Source organism: Pseudopodoces humilis, chromosome 20 (genome assembly GCF_049639895.1).
Source record: "Pseudopodoces humilis isolate 2021_Gansu_Grassland_sample_001 chromosome 20, ASM4963989v1, whole genome shotgun sequence".
Taxonomy (NCBI): Eukaryota; Metazoa; Chordata; class Aves; order Passeriformes; family Paridae; genus Pseudopodoces; species Pseudopodoces humilis.
In genome coordinates, this window is record NC_142219.1 from 10,831,324 (window position 1) to 10,846,783 (window position 15,460).

The 15,460-nt window shown below is 43.5% G+C and overlaps 1 protein-coding gene across 8 annotated transcripts in view; it reads left to right on the forward strand.

Annotated features, from left to right (window-relative positions):
• The first annotated feature begins 147 nt into the window (after positions 1-147).
• The window catches only part of DEPDC5 (DEP domain containing 5, GATOR1 subcomplex subunit), a 38,882-nt gene continuing 23,569 nt past the window's right edge, over positions 148-15,460 (forward strand). For 4 of the 8 annotated variants that reach the window (XM_014253889.2, XM_014253891.2, XM_014253892.2 and 1 more), the window contains exons 1-24: positions 148-414; positions 986-1,103; positions 1,658-1,745; positions 2,389-2,435; positions 2,771-2,856; positions 3,641-3,724; positions 4,398-4,447; positions 4,946-5,015; positions 5,341-5,419; positions 6,350-6,411; positions 6,829-6,898; positions 7,319-7,391; positions 7,546-7,649; positions 7,944-8,018; positions 8,156-8,290; positions 8,756-8,817; positions 8,910-8,983; positions 9,507-9,576; positions 10,087-10,123; positions 10,549-10,669; positions 11,718-11,941; positions 13,491-13,694; positions 14,155-14,290; positions 14,657-14,754. In XM_014253889.2, the coding sequence (XP_014109364.1) occupies positions 1,046-1,103; positions 1,658-1,745; positions 2,389-2,435; positions 2,771-2,856; positions 3,641-3,724; positions 4,398-4,447; positions 4,946-5,015; positions 5,341-5,419; positions 6,350-6,411; positions 6,829-6,898; positions 7,319-7,391; positions 7,546-7,649; positions 7,944-8,018; positions 8,156-8,290; positions 8,756-8,817; positions 8,910-8,983; positions 9,507-9,576; positions 10,087-10,123; positions 10,549-10,669; positions 11,718-11,941; positions 13,491-13,694; positions 14,155-14,290; positions 14,657-14,754 (2,107 nt within the window). In that variant the 5' untranslated portion in view covers positions 148-414; positions 986-1,045. The remainder of the gene's footprint in view (positions 415-985; positions 1,104-1,657; positions 1,746-2,388; positions 2,436-2,770; positions 2,857-3,640; positions 3,725-4,397; positions 4,448-4,945; positions 5,016-5,340; positions 5,420-6,349; positions 6,412-6,828; positions 6,899-7,318; positions 7,392-7,545; positions 7,650-7,943; positions 8,019-8,155; positions 8,291-8,755; positions 8,818-8,909; positions 8,984-9,506; positions 9,577-10,086; positions 10,124-10,548; positions 10,670-11,717; positions 11,942-13,490; positions 13,695-14,154; positions 14,291-14,656; positions 14,755-15,460) is intronic. The other 4 variants (XM_088065252.1, XM_014253894.2, XM_005524458.3 and 1 more) reach the window with 1 other exon arrangement.

A 15,460-nucleotide genomic window follows, 5' to 3' on the forward strand; every position in this document is an offset into this window, starting at 1 on the left:
CCGTTACTGTGGCCCCGCCTCCGGTGCGCCCGCCCCTCACCGGGCCGGGTCCCTCCGGCCCCGGCCCCGCCCCCGCGGTGGGCGTGTCCCGCCCGCTCCATCCCGCGGTGGCGGCGCGGTTGTCACGTGGCGCGCGGCCCCGGACGCGGAAGTGGCGCGCGGTACCCGCGGGACGCGCACCGGCAGGTCAGGGCCCCGCGCTCGGACACTCCGCGAGCAGGGGCGGGAGTGCTTAGCTCTGCTCTGCTCTGCTCTGGGGCTGCCTCGGCCCGCGGCGGCTGTGAGCGGCACGGAGCCTTAAGGCGTCCGAGCTCCCTTCGCGCCCGGACTGCGCCGTTCTCCCCGGTGTCCTTCCCCCAGGGCTCTGGCGTGAGTCTCCGCGCTGCTCGCTCTGCGCTACTGCCGCCCGTGCGGGTAAGGACCCTGGGGGGCCGCTGTGCCAGACCGCCCCTCGCGGCTGCTCCGGGCAGGAACTCGGCTGTCTCCATGGGTTTCTCTTTCCCTATAAGCGAGCGGCCGAATGGATGCAGCGGTTCCACGGCTGCCTAATGACTGTAGGCACGGCAGCGGACTGTAACTGCTACGTTTGTTTGCTCTCCGCTCCGGCCCTGCTCTTTGTGGCTCCCCCGTACGGGTCTGCCGGCTCGCAGCACCAAGCGGCGCCTCTTTCCAGACGCGCATCAACTCCAAGTTCTAGAGTTTGTTTTCACAAATTTTGTAAATACGGTTATTTTTTTTTCTAACCACGACCAGCTGACTTTCTGCCAAGCACATCTGCAAGCTCAGGCCTTTAATGTATTTGAAATCACACTTTGAGGTCCCTCTCTGCCTGTCCCTGTAGCTGCCCCGCACTCTCCTGTGCTGGGCGCAGCTCTGCCGTACCGCGGTGGAATCGGCTGGGACAACGTGCTGTGTTCTCTTGCAGAACATACACAATCGTTTTGCGTTGACAAAAGATCTGTGTTTGCTTTCGTTTCTATGTTAGATATGCAAGATGCCTTTAACTGTCTTGGCTCGAAGCGTCTGAGAGGAACTGGAGCTCAAGATGAGAACCAACAAGGTGTACAAGCTCGTCATACATAAGAAGGGGTTTGGAGGCAGTGGTCAGTATCTCCTAGCTCATATCAGTGAGACCTGCACTCACTTAATTGAAAGCAATTGTTTTATTGATCATTTTAACTAAAGAGTGAAGATGAAGCTTTGATGTAACAAGGAGTATTGCCAGCCAGAGTTTGGAAAGCTTTCTATAACAGGATACAGCAAAATAAATGAACAGTTATTGAAAGAGACCAGGACTGTATCTAAAAATAAAATTGCTTTATTTTGACTCCCCTTTTGTTGATAAATCTTGTTGAGATTCTATAGCTGTCTACTTTCCTGCTGGTGTTTGTTGTGTAAAAAGTACAGAAGATGATTCTCATTGCCTAAATAAGTCACAGTCTTTTGCTGAACACTTCTTTTGTGAAGGTTTGGTTATTTGAGTTGTTTGTAGCTGATCTGAAATGGATGGGTAGGGTGTCATATGGTGAATAGAAAGCATTTTGCTGATATGTTCATCTTGGTTTGGTGTTGCATGCTGAGCTATTGTATGCAAACATGCAGGTGTCTGTGTTTAGTATGTATCTGTTCACTGCCCTTATTCTTTTATGTCTTGTAGATGATGAACTGGTGGTAAATCCTAAAGTATTTCTTCAAATCAAGCTGGGAGATGTTGTGGAAATTGCTCATCCCAATGATGAATACAGGTGAATTCTCTGTGCTGATATCAGTTTGGAGCACTGAAAGGATCTGTTCACGTGTAGTGGTTGCTAGAGTGAGAGGCTCTTAGGGCTGACATAACTTTGCTTCAGGATCCTGCCATGATTTTTTTCTGCCTGAAGAGAAGTAAAGAAGTTAACTTTAGCAAGAGTGCTTCCTTAAAGTTTACGAAATTCTTTGTGTTTGGTGTTTGCTGATCTTCTGTAGGCCAAGTAGCACCTGAATATCAAATCAATAGTGTCTGCTTCCTCCTCCTAGATCTGCTGTTACCTAAGGATTATTCTCCTATCCTGCAGTATATCCTAGGCAAAATTAAAGTTTTGTGGCCTTGTTGTATAAACCTGTTCATCCTGCAGCCTGTATCTGAAAAGCAGCAGCACAGTTGTGTGAGGATCTGAGATGTTCTTTTGTAGTATCATCTTTACCTCAAGAGTACCTTAGAATTATGAAGAGTGTTAAGGAACAAGACAGAGAGACAGGTGGAGAGGATGGTGTACGAAGCTTTCTAGAAAATGTTTCTCTTTAGCTTATGATGTGGTCTATGTTACTAAATAGTTTTGAGTGTGTGATTTTACCAGAGAGACTGTTGGTATCTCAACTTGTCTACCTTTTTTCTCTTCCCCGTGCTAGTCCCCTGCTTCTACAAGTGAAGTCACTTAAGGAAGATTTGCAGAAAGGTAAAACTCTAGACTTGTGCACAATAAAATCATAGGAAGAGTGACATGACTGGGTTGTACCTGTGAATGGCTAATGTTTGTATTTTAATTTCATAAGAAAATCAATGCTTTGTCTGTTTAGCAAGGGAAGGATTAAAATTTTAACAGAAAATGGGCAGTTAGTTCTAAATCTGCTTTTGTTTGAGCAATGTGAGTATGGTTTAAACAAACTTGGCTTTTTAGCCTGAAATTTGTATTTCATGACAATGTCACTCTGTTGGTTTTGTACCTGTAAACCACTTGAAACCTGTTGGATACATTGACTTCTCTGCTGTTCTATCTCGTTCTTGCGGCAGAAACGATAAGTGTGGATCAGACAGTTGCACAAGTGTTCCGCCTGCGGCCGTACCAGGATGTCCACGTCAATGTTGTTGACCCAAAGGTATGTAGGTTTGTCTCTTGTTTCCATCCATTCCATCACTTGACTCAAATCAGAGCCCTGTGATTTTCCATGTGTAGTAGTCTGGGGGGGGAAAAAGACATTTCTTTTTTATTGAAAGATATTTAGTCTTCTTCCCTTAAAAAGTGAGCCTTACACTTCTGAATTATTTGTTGGTTTGTTCTGTGTCTCTTCTTTCCCTACCATCTCTGCTCTCTTTTTGATCTCTGTGATCCTGCTTCAACAGAGCTTGGGAGAAATGTAGATATTTCACATATTTTTAAATGTCAGAAATTCATGAGAACCACTTGCCAGACACAAGTGGCCTAGTCAAAAGAAGAGCCATGGCCTGGATTTGCATTATTCGATACCACAGAGCCTCTTACAGAGAGGCATTTCCTGCAAATGTCCCAACTATTAAAAGAGCTGCAGTCAGAACTTACATTCTGCACAAGACAAAAATCTGCAGGAAATGAGGCTTCCTTAATGTCACGAACAATGGCAGTAATTTATTTTAGTTCAGCTTCCAGTCTGCACTGAGTACTTGTAGTCATTGGGCTTTTTCTGGTCACATTGTGCAATGTTTTGCAGCTCACAGTAATCAAGGCACACACACAAGTTTGGTATTTATTTGTATGGGCTTCCCTTTTATCTTGCAGTTTTAGGGATATTGACTTGCTTTTGAATGGCCCTTCTTGTAACATTTGGTTATTAAATGAGCAGATTGGTGGGCCCTACTTCAAAGCAACCAGTACAATGTAAGCAGTGTTTTTCATCCATTTCCCAGGAGGTGACCTTGGACTTGGTGGAGTTGACATTTAAAGATCAGTATATCGGGCGTGGGGATATGTGGCGACTGAAGAAGAGTTTGGTAAGGCCCCTGCTGCCCTTGGGCAGGGTGCAGGTGATGAACTTTATATTTTGCTTGCTGTGAAAGAAAAAAAGTGCTTCACAAAATGCAGAGAACCAAAGACAAAGGCAGGGCCAGCAGCTCCTGAGGATCTTGTGCTGTGAGTGGCACATCAGAGTTAGAGAAATGGATGTAAATGTGCTGTAGAAAAACAAATCTCATAATTTCCTACTCCACTGCTACAATGTTGATTACTGTCTTGGGCATTGAAAATGCTGTTGAGAGTTTGTTTACTTATGTTCTGAATTTTAATGATTTACTACATTTAGAAGGAGTTGAATCCAAATGTTTTTCAAGTAGAAGTATGCTGAAGTGTCCCCTCTCTGAGAGTACCACTTAATAAGCAGCTATTAGAATATCTTCTGCATGCATGTCTGAAGTGCAGTCTTTGGCTCCTCTAAGTGCAGTGAATTAGGCAAATGATCCAAGTTAGAGTTTGTCTGTGTTAAAAGTGATTTTCTGTTATCTCTTACAAAGGTTCTGTAGACTGAGCTATTAGCAGTAACAACACTGAATGGATTTTGTGACTTTTGTCATAAAAATCACATGATTGAGTGTGAGTGGTTTTTATGTAAATTGTTCTTCTCTCTATGAGCCTGCTCTTCTTCTAACACATGTAACTTTTCTTTCCTAGGTCAGCACATGTGCATATGTCACCCAAAAAGTTGAATTTGCAGGTATCAGGTCAGTGCCTCCTCTGAGGGCTTGCTGTAACTTACTGCTTTAGCTTCATGAGTTTTAAGTATCCAACTGGAGACTCTTCTCTGAAAAATCCTTAATTTTTCATTGTTCTCTTACTCATCTACAGATTTCTGTCTGCACCATGGGGTAAGGGAAGGCTTCTATCTGATTTGGAGTAAGGGAAACTAAGAGTAGGGCTGCCAGCTACACTCATGGCCTCTGGTGAAGGCCAAATAATTTTCTTTATATCTCTTAGAATATTTATCTCTCCCTTCCCAAGCTGTATTAATAGTTCAGAGGGGATTACTTCAGTTGCTTTTGGGATGACACAGGGACAAGGAAATGTGCAGATGCAGAGAAAAATCGCTGTGGCATCTTTTGGGTTAAACATCAGGTTTTAACCAAATAAGTCATCCTTGAGTGCAGATTTTGGTACATCTCTCTTGCTCAAATACTGATTCTCTAATCCTCATATTCAAATATTCTGCACTTTTCTTCCAGGGCTCAGGCAGGTGAACTGTGGGTAAAGAGTGAGAAAGTCACTTGTGGATACATCAGTGAGGACACTCGGGTAAGAGTTCAGGAAACAAGGGGAAAGCAGTTTTTCCCTTCCTTTCCTTGCCAGGATTTTTGTAATTCTATCTTACCTGCAGATTTGTATGGATCATTGGAACTGGCTGTGTTGCAAGGTGAAGAATGGCAATAAGTTCAGGAGAATGAATCATTATTAAACTTCTGCTCTGCTGTGCTGGCAGCACTAGGAATGACTTGTTAGAGGGGAAATTCCCTGTGATGCAAGGGCCATGGCTGTATAAATTGCTGTGTAGTGAACTCTTCATTTGGGCCTTCTAATGAATGTACTTGGTTTTAAATAAGGTCTTGGCATTCCTTTGCAGGTGGTCTTCCGCTCCACTTCTGCCATGGTTTATATTTTTATCCAGATGAGCTGTGAAATGTGGGATTTTGATATTTATGGTACGTAGGTAACTGACCTGCCTGTGACTGTGGATGGTAGCAGCTGTCCTTTCTGCCCCTACTAGAAAACTGCCACTATTTTTTCTGCCACTACCAGCAAACTAAAATATCCTCTCTTTAGCCTAAGCAGCGCTCCAGGGTGTGTTTTGCTCTTTCCTTAGATCCTTCTTTGCAGTGCCACATGCTCCCCCTGCCTGTGCCATCCTTTTCCTGCCCATGTAGAGTCTGGGTACCATTATCTCAGCCACAAAATCACTGTGAGCATTGGAAAGGTTTTCTGTGGATATGTTGGGTGATAAGGGCAGGTACAAGTTTGTGAATCCTGAAGCCAGGAATGTGTGGAAGTCCTTTGCAAAGAGGACCTTGATGTTTTAGATTTCTCATGACATCAGCTTACCTGAGGAAGTGAAACCTGCCTTAGCCCAGGTTGAAGTTGGTAAATTCAGCTGGAAGTATTATAACTTTAGGCATTAAGAATGAGTCACTTCTGTGTCACTCTTTTTTTTCTGGCTTAATTCTTTAGTGAACCTCTTGCCACTTCCTTTGACCATGTGTTTAGGCATATGGAACTGGGCAACTATTCAAATCAGAGCAGGGGATCAGTTGTGCTTTCTATGTCTAAAAGACAGTACAGATGCTTTCCCAGCATGCTGCAAATGCATTGGAAAAACGAATTAAAGGTCAGATCCTTCTGGCAGTAAGAGTCATGTTTACTTCCTCTGAAAAAATGACGCTTTAAAATCTCTTTATCATAAAACAGTCATGCTTTTTAATCTTTTTATCATCTTATCTTAGGTATATTGGCCTTTATTATGCACACAGCTGCTTGAATTTTAATAAATGTAATTGTCCTGGAATCTTAGGGTTAGATATGCCCCACAGTTGAAGTAACTATTGTCATCTGATGCTTGGGAGATTTTTATTTTGCAGGGGATCTATACTTTGAGAAAGCTGTGAATGGTTTCCTTGCTGACCTCTTCACAAAATGGAAGGTAAATAATTGACTGAGTTCAGTTTAAATTTTTTATTTTTCTGGAATTGTTGGGGGCATCTCTCCAAACAATAACACATCAGAATATCGAATTGCTGTGGGCATAAACAAACTGTGTCAACTGTCTGTTTTTTTAACAAAAATTTTGGCAACTACAAAGAGGAGCTTCTTTAGAGACTAGTGGAGAGTGCTCCTGGTAAGTGTGATATAGGCAAGCAGCACATAATCTGCAGGACAGACCATTTTGTTATTTCAGAGCACTGGTGCAGATCCATTAATGTAACAGTCTAGGTTTTTTCTAGTTACCTTTGTTTCTAGGTGAGAGGGAAGAGAGGCTGTTACAGTACACGTATATACACTTCTTTCTACCAAATGTGACTTTTAAGGTTTTCTTTTTGCACTTGTTCTTCCTGGACAGGAGAAGAATTGCAGCCATGAAGTGACTGTGGTTCTATTTTCAAGAACATTTTATGAAGCAAAATCTATAGGTATGAAAATTCTCTATTTTCATGTTTTTAATTTTAAACCTATCTCATCTCATGAAAGTTGGTCATAGGCTGAGAGGGGCTTTTTCTCTTTTTTAAATTGCCATGTTTAAAGTATTCTCTATCAAGCACAGTATGTACACAGACATTGTTATGAAAGTATTGCAGTGAAAGCCTTACATAGAAGAATGTTGCAAATTTTCCTCATTATACTCAAGCTGTCATATTGTTTTAAAAGCAGTTTTTGTACTGTATAGGAGGTCTGATATTTCTCCAAGTATTTTGTTTTTTTGTTTGCTTGCTGAGGGCTTTTTTGGTTTTTCTGTTTGTTTATTTTAATTGAAATAACAGCTTCTTGCTGGAAAAGATTAATCATTTCTATACAAGAGCATGACATAAGATGTGCTTTTCCTTCCATTTCAGATGAATTTCCTGAAACACATCGTGCATCAATTCGGCAAGATCATGAGGGAAGATTTTATGAAGATTTTTACAAGTATGTTTTCCTCCCATTTCTTTTCACCTCTTGTCCCACAGTGTATGTGCAACCCAATACGCTCTTGTGTGCATTTCTTCAGGGTTTGTTCGTCCCTTCTCACATCCCCTCATGGCTTCCTTTCATGGGCCTCATCAGGTTGTGTTTTCTCTAGAGTCGTAGTTCAGAATGAGAGGCGGGAAGAGTGGACCTCCTTGCTTGTGACCATTAAAAAGCTTTTCATCCAGTATCCTGTGTTGGTACGACTCGAGCAAGCAGGTACAGGAATCCTCCTTTCCCTGCTTTTATCCTTTGCTCTCATTTATTTTTTGAATATTTTAGCTTGTCAATAAACTATCCAGTTTCAGTTGGAATCTGGTGTCATGCTACTTAATGCTCTCCTGGCTGGGCAATTTGCCTCAGTCTTTCTGTGGAACTTGGTAACATCAATTTTGCCTGTAATTTTTGAACTAAGAGTATTTAGTACAGATGTATTTTTCTGTGGGTTTTTTATTATATAAAGCTAGTATACAGGAATTATGATTTTTTTTCCCCTTCTGAATACTTTTCCAGAGGGCTTTCCTCCTGGTTACAATTCAACCTCAGCACAAGGGAACTACCTGGAGGCTATAAATCTTTCATTCAATGGTAAGTTATGAGCAATGGGTAAAAAATTTACAGAGGAAGAACCATTAAAGCAGCTGCCAATAAGTAGTTGTGGACTTGTGTTATTTTTTCCTTAACACTTCCTTTTTTTGCAAATCTTGCTGCGTTCTCTCTGGCAGTGTTTGACAAGCATTACATCAACCGCAACTTCGACCGCACAGGGCAGATGTCGGTGGTGATCACCCCTGGTGTGGGCGTGTTCGAGGTGGATCGGCTCCTCATGATCCTCACCAAGCAGCGCATGATTGACAATGGTAAATAACTGTGCCTGCAGTCTCTCTGAAGGGAAACACAGATTTGGGAAAGATCTATTCGTCTCGCTGTGAAAAAGTATCTACTGCAAGTTGTGTGCTCTGGGAAAAAGGGTTGCAAGATTTGTGTCTGCACTTCACATTGAAATGAGCAGATTTTCAGAGTACTTAGAGGCATTTTTTTTCTTTTGTTTGTGATGGAGAGCTTCACCTGTCTGAGCAAACCTTCCCCTTAAGGGATAATCTTGCACGAGTTGCATTAGTTTAGAAAAGTAATTTCTTATATCTCCTCAGGTACTGTTGGTTTGTAACCATACCATGGGACCATTAACTACCATTTTCAGTATTATTGCCACTTCTAATATGATGTGAATACATTCTGGGTCTTCAAGTCAAACTGATGATCTATTTTGTCTTGGCATAGTCCTGCTTGGTTGATAGCTGAACTCTACTGTTGTCTGTTTACAGGGATAGGAGTGGATTTGGTGTGCATGGGAGAGCAACCCTTGCATGCTGTACCACTCTTTAAGGTAAGGTTGCTTTCCCTTCTCTCTGTTCCTACTACAAATGTTACTCATTTTGTGGCTGGCTGCATTTGGTAACTTCTGATTTACTCTTCCAGCTCCATAATCGCTGTGGCCCTGGTGACTCACGAATGGGTGATGATTACAATATCCCACACTGGATAAATCATAGGTAGGTGAATTCTATCAGCTTTTGCTAAACACTTCTGCTTTGCTTTACACTTTGTGATCTCTTGAATTCTCTTTCTTCTTTCACAGTTTATCTCCTCTGCTTTCCTTGTGAAACGAAGGAAATACTACATGTCTCTTGCAGAACTCTGGGCATTAATGCAACCTAACAGAAATTACAGGGTTTTCAAACAGCTGGTGTGAATCACTACAGTTGTATAAATCAGAAAGAGTTGTGTAAATGGCATGGTGGAAATGCATGTCTCTGTAGAAAGAGAAAATGATCTGGGCAATGCAGGTGTTAAGCATATTAAGAAGTGTACAGGCTGAGGCTGTACAAGTATCAAAGCCCTGTCTTTAGGCAAAGAGTAGCTTCTCTCAACCATCCCTCAGTGTTTTCCATACCTTTTTTATGCATAGAAAGGTATCCCGTTTTCTCTATCCAATAACTGACTCAGGTTCCTTTCTGTTTACTGTGTAGCAAACCAGCTGTGTTGAGTTCTTAAAGCCACACTTTTTTCTTTCAGTTTCTACACATCCAAAAGCCAACTCCTGTGTAACAGCTTCACTCCACGGATCAAGCTGGCAGGAAGGAAGGTGGGAATCTTTCTGATTTATATTTTCCTACTACCTTGTCTGATACCTCTTCTCAGTCAAGCATCACAAGTATTCCAACAGCTGGAACTAAGTTTCTGTGTTAAAAGGCTGTGAAAGCAAAGCTGCAAAGTTTGTTGTAGGGATTGTGAGTGAGGGACTAGTTTTTAGGTCTTTCTCTTCTAGATAAAACTGGGTGGGAAATGTTTTAGCCACCGTAAAAATTAATTTCATTCTGTAACAAAAAACTCTATGGAGAGGAAGAAAGGTGTTGAGCATTGTGTTTTTCACACATGTGAAATATTGACCAAGTATCAGTATTTAATATTTCTGAAGTTGTCTGGCTGCCTCACTGAGTCAGCAAGCTGAACTTTGTCTGCTTGGTCACACTGGGGATGTTTCCTTAGCACATGCTGACTGATTCCCTTCCTTCTGTCTTTTCTGTTGCTCTTTTTTTTTCTTTCTTTTTTGTTTTTTTTGGTCACTTCACACTTCCTTTGTTGGACCCTCCAGCCACTGACGGAGAAAGCAAAAAATAACCGTGATGCCTGTAAGTAATGCTGTTCTGGAATGATCTGTCCCACTGACTCACAAACAAACAAACACCTGCAGTAAGACAATGACACTTCAGCACAAGGAAGGGACAATTGTTTCAGAAAACCATCAAACCCATATTTGAGTATTTCCTGTATTTGTTATTCAGAATGTTAATGTGCATGTGCCAGTTGACTTCTTGGCAATTTAGTATTTAGTATTTAGTATTTAGGATGTATGGGGAAAGACATTATGGCCTCAGCCAGCTTGATTCAGGGGAACCAACTTTGATAATTGAGCTGCTCCAGCTGCTCTGCTCACGACACTTACGGATTTCTTTTGGAATAGGTACTTTCCTTAGGGATGAGAGGTGGATACACTGGCTTGCACATCTTGATCGTTCTTGAAAGACGTTGCAGTGCTGTATGATTTTTATTTCAGCGTTAGGAGCTCCAAAGGATGCTGAGAATGCCTTGCCTATCCAGGTAGATTATGATGGCTACGATGCCCAGGTGTTCCGACTGCCAGGCCCATCCAGAGCCCAGCGCTGTAGCATTTTCAGGTGAGAGACTTGGGAGTGCACTGGTTCTGGTTTAGCCATGCTGTTTGTGCTTGATACATCAAATACCCATAGAAATACAAGGAGAATTGATCTCCACATGCTCACAGCTGAACAAAAAGCTTCGTATGTACCTGATCTTTATGACTGGTTGTCTGGTGCTTTAGTTCTAAAATACTGTGTGTGGTCTAGGAAAAGGCATAAATATATTTTTTTTTCCTTCAGTCTTTAATTTTGTTTGAAGTGGAATAAAGCTCGTTTTTATTCCTAGCAGATTTTGCTAGGAGGTTAATAAAATATTTGCACATTAGACTTGCACAGAGTTGTAGAAGTAGATTGTTTGATGCACTGCTTAGTAACTGGTGAACAGAATGATGAGGAATCATCCCTGAAAATGATGCCTGTCTGAATGAGAGAAGGGGCAGAAAAGCTGAGTGCAGGTTCTCAACTACTTCATGTCCTTTTGTCTGAGGAGAAAGGCTGATTATTCTCAGGTCCTGGCCAAATTCATTGAATAAGTTATAAATTACAGTGCTTTTTCAGAAATACAGGGTTGACAAGCTTGTTTTGAAGTATTTTTTTTCCTTTGCTTCTTTCAGTATTATTTCGTAACTCAGAGCATGTGGACTTACTTGTTAATATGTTGATTTGAACAGCCTGTAGGAACCCATGCTGAAACATGCCAGCACAATTTAAATAGTTCATAATTCCAAGTGATTTCCCTATAGCTACAGGTTCCTGGCACTGTGGGCTGAGGCTGGTATCTGCTGGGCCACACCTCTAGCAGGTTGGTGTGGTGTCTGTAGGATTGCAGAGGGAGTCAAGCAGGCCCTTTCACAGCCCCAGTGCTGGAAGCATTGCAGTGTTCTTGTTGTGTGATGCACAGAAGTATAAATTACCCAAGCAGTCAAAACAGAGTGATGGCTTCCCTGTAATGCTCTTCTTGAGTTCACCTGCTGAGCATCGAGTCTTTTGCATGACCTGGGCCTGTTCCAGCCCCCTGATAACGTGGGATGAATCTCTCTTTGCTGTCACTGGGCATCCCTCTCAGCAGGTCAGTGAGGGAGCGGGAGAGCCGCACGAGGAAGAGCTCCAGCTCGTACGACGTCTCGTGCAGCCCCTCCCTGCAGAGCCGCACGCTACCCCCGGAAGAGGTGAGGAGCCAGGCTTCTGATGACAGCTCTCTGGGCAAGATCTCCAACATCCTGATGATCCCACGGCCTCACCTGCACCAGTGTGAAGTCAGCAGCTCCTTGGGCTATACCAGCACCAGAGGTCAGCCTGGGGCAGGTGGGGAGAGAAAGGGGAAGTTTGTGTTGGCCACTGCCAGGCCAGCACAGGGGAGATGGTGCTTGTGTTGACACTCATGGTGCAGCTTTTCCATAGCTCCAGCTGCAGCTGGGTGTGCGTTCTCCCTTTGTCATCCTTGTCCAATTCCCTTGCTTTTTTTAATGGCTTGTCCTAAATTGGAGTGTCCTGACACTGATTTGCTCTTCTCCCTTGCCTATTGCCTTCTTTAGTACTTGACTATTCTCCTGTGCCTGCCTGCAAGTATGGACATACACAAGGAACTTGTATTATCCAGGTCACCTATAATCTGTCAAATGAGAACTGGCCTTAGCAGTGAGCCCTGGGGGACTCTGCTTTTAACATCTCTCTGTGGGGATTTGTTGTCATTAAGACTCACTTTCTGGATCCGTCCTTTTGACAATGTACTGCTGAGCTGTCTCAGTGTGTCAACAGCGCTACCACTCTCCTTTTCTTCCGTTCCAATTTAATTTTGTTCTCAGGCAGTATGCAGTATCTTCTACAAACCCAGCTCATTTCTAGCTAAATTGTATTCCTCCTGCAACTGCTTCATCTTCTATAGAATTCTATCCCTGAGGGCTCTTCATGGTTTTTTCTTGCTGTGCTGTATGACACTGATACCATATTTATCCTGTCGCAGGAATTGCAGTTACTGGTGTGGAGCTGCTCTTGCACAGACATCACATCTGTGATGTGATGTCATTCATGTTTTCCCCTGCTGTCAGTTAACACAACTCTTCTTTCTTTGGTATTTCTGTTACTCCTTTAGTTTGAAGGATAGTTGTGTGACCCAGCTGAAGGTGTTCAGCAGGATGAGGATGTTTGTGGATTAGGACTGGCAGAGAGGGAAGAGTCAAAGGAAGTGAAGTTTTTCACATGTTGTATTTGACAATGTAGAACGGTAAATGAGACTCTTCCTTCTCTTTGGGATTTCTGCTTGCTGGGCAGAGTAATTGCTACTTATCTCTGTGGTATATTCTTCTCTCCTGTTCCTAAATAACTGCACATCTGTTCTACACTGAATAGTGACAGCTAACTGGTATCTTGTGGAGATCATGTCCCGTGTCTCCTGGGAGTGATCCCTGATTTCAGTGCTCAGATCTGAGTGTTATAGAAAAGGCATGTGTACAATGCTCAGCCGTGGCTTCTACTCTGTCTATGGTACTCTTACTGGAGTTTCTGTTATGTCAGTCTTGATTTCTCCAGAGTTCTCAAGGGTCTGAGTAATTCTTCATAATTGGCTTAGCAAGTGGTTTCTTTGTGGATTCATTTAGTAGAAATTTACAGTTTACAGCAGCGCTGTAACGGCAGATGGAGTAGTGCTTTTTCTTGTCTGGGTTCTTGTTTACATTGTAATTTTCAGGCTGGATAGGAATTGCTTTCAGCTTCTCTTCCTGCTTACCTCTTAGGCCTCCTTATTTCCCCTAATCCTGGGCAATCTCTATATCCCTGAGCAGTTCATTCTCTCCTGCTTGGCTCCTGCACGATCTCACCCTGGCTTGGTTGTGTTTTGTAGATTTCCTTGAGAACATGTTGGAGTCGCAGCAGCGCGACTCGAGCGCTCCGGGGCGGTTCCACGTGGGCAGTGCGGAGTCTCTGCTGCACATCCGCCCAGGGGGGTACGCGCCCCAGCGAGCCCTCATCAACCCCTTCGCCCCGTCCCGCATGCCCATGAAGCTGACGTCGAACCGCCGGCGCTGGATGCACACCTTCCCTGTGGGTGAGCTGCCCCCCCAGCACTGCCTGCTGTGCCTTTGTCCAGGGTTAGCGCAGCGAGAGAGCCGCTGAGAGCTCTGGCGTGTTAAAGTGTACACAAATGAGCGTACACGCCTGAGCAGTCTCTTCTGGGAAATATCTCTGTTTGCAAACAAGCAACAGGTACAGAACAGTTCCCCGTTGAAGGGAATTGTAACTACAGTTTGGGTTGATTTTCTGATGCTGAATTGTTTGCATAATTGTTTAGTGCCTTGTAAGTAGGCCCTCCAAAATGTTTTTAAAAATATTTTGGTTCACTTGCTTCAGAGGAGATGGCAGAGGTTCGAGGCTTTGAAGATTTTGTGAACATGATTTCTTTAATGTCCATTAACTCTCATTGCCTATGCTGTTGGCAAAAGAAGGGTACAAGCAACTGAGGAATCGGTGCAGAACTGGTGATCAATGATCCAATTGCAACTGTGTAGGTCCCTCAGGAGAAGCCATCCAGATCCATCATCAAACCCGCCAGAATATGGCAGAAATGCAGGGCAGTGGGCAGCAGGATTTGACACATTCCTCTGCAGAGCTGCTGGAGCTGGCTTACCATGAGGCAACGGGCAGGTGAGCCATTTGCTCAGTCTTGAATCTTGGGTTTATAGACCATGAAATCAGGTCTGGAGACAACCAGCTTTATTTCTCTCCTGAGGGGACATGAGTAGCTGGTTCTTTGCTGTCCTGCAAAGGCAGTGCTTTGGTTATTGCTGGAGGCAAAGAACAAACAGTATGGGCAGATATGGAATGCTGTCACAGCCTTCTGTGTGCTGCCCCTGTGCCATTCCATCTCTGCCCACATCAGCAAAGGCTTGGTTCCAGCCCGGGCTCGGCTGAGGCAGAGGGGCTGAGAGCTTGTTGTTACATTTGCTAAAAGCAGGGAATGGCATGAGTTGAGGAAGGCTGTACAAAACAGACTGGTTTGTTTCTCTGCAGACACGTCAGCTCTCGGCATCCAGGGGATAGTGGCTCCTTCCTGAGCTTTGGCGGGGCGGAGGAGTACGGGAACGGGCTGGGGGCCGGCCCCAGCACAGGTAACGGGGCAGAGAGGGGCCTTGGCAGTGCTCAGGGGCTGGGGCAGGACTTGTGGCACATGTGGGGACAGGCACTGCAAAGCAGGAACAGTCAAGGATGGGAAAAGAGCAATCTGGTAGTGCACTTACTTGGACTTCTTGGTGCATGTAGCTCTTTAGGTTGCTTTGTTGATTTTAGTTTGGTTTTGTTTAATGTGTCTCTGCTTCTCTAGGTGTGTCTTATAAGGGTTATTATAGAAAGACACTTGTTTGCTGATAATAAGCTCTCAGGCAGTAACTGAGTTCCTTAATAACAAAGCAGTGATGTTCAGACACAAGAAATAAATATGCACTGGTGTTCAGAAGCATTTTTTTTTCTTGGAGGGGTTGCCTTAAGTTGTTATCCTTTAGAGAGAAGATGTGTCTGTACTTTCACTTGAAGATTACCTCTATCTTCCTTAACTTACCCAGACACCTGAGTTAGTGGCAATTCTCAACACTTCAGCCCTGTAAATGGATTAACATGCCATGTTAAGCATTCTGCTTTGTTTCTGGCTTTTTGTGACCTACCGCCTGCTTTTGTGGATATGCATTTTAGCTAGGCACATGGAAAAAAGTTGAACTTTTGAGCTACAGCATTCAAGACTTACATTCTTTTCTCAAAGCCAATTTAAAGATGTTTTTTAAGAATAAATTTGCCCTTCTGTAATTGCATTGGATTAAGACA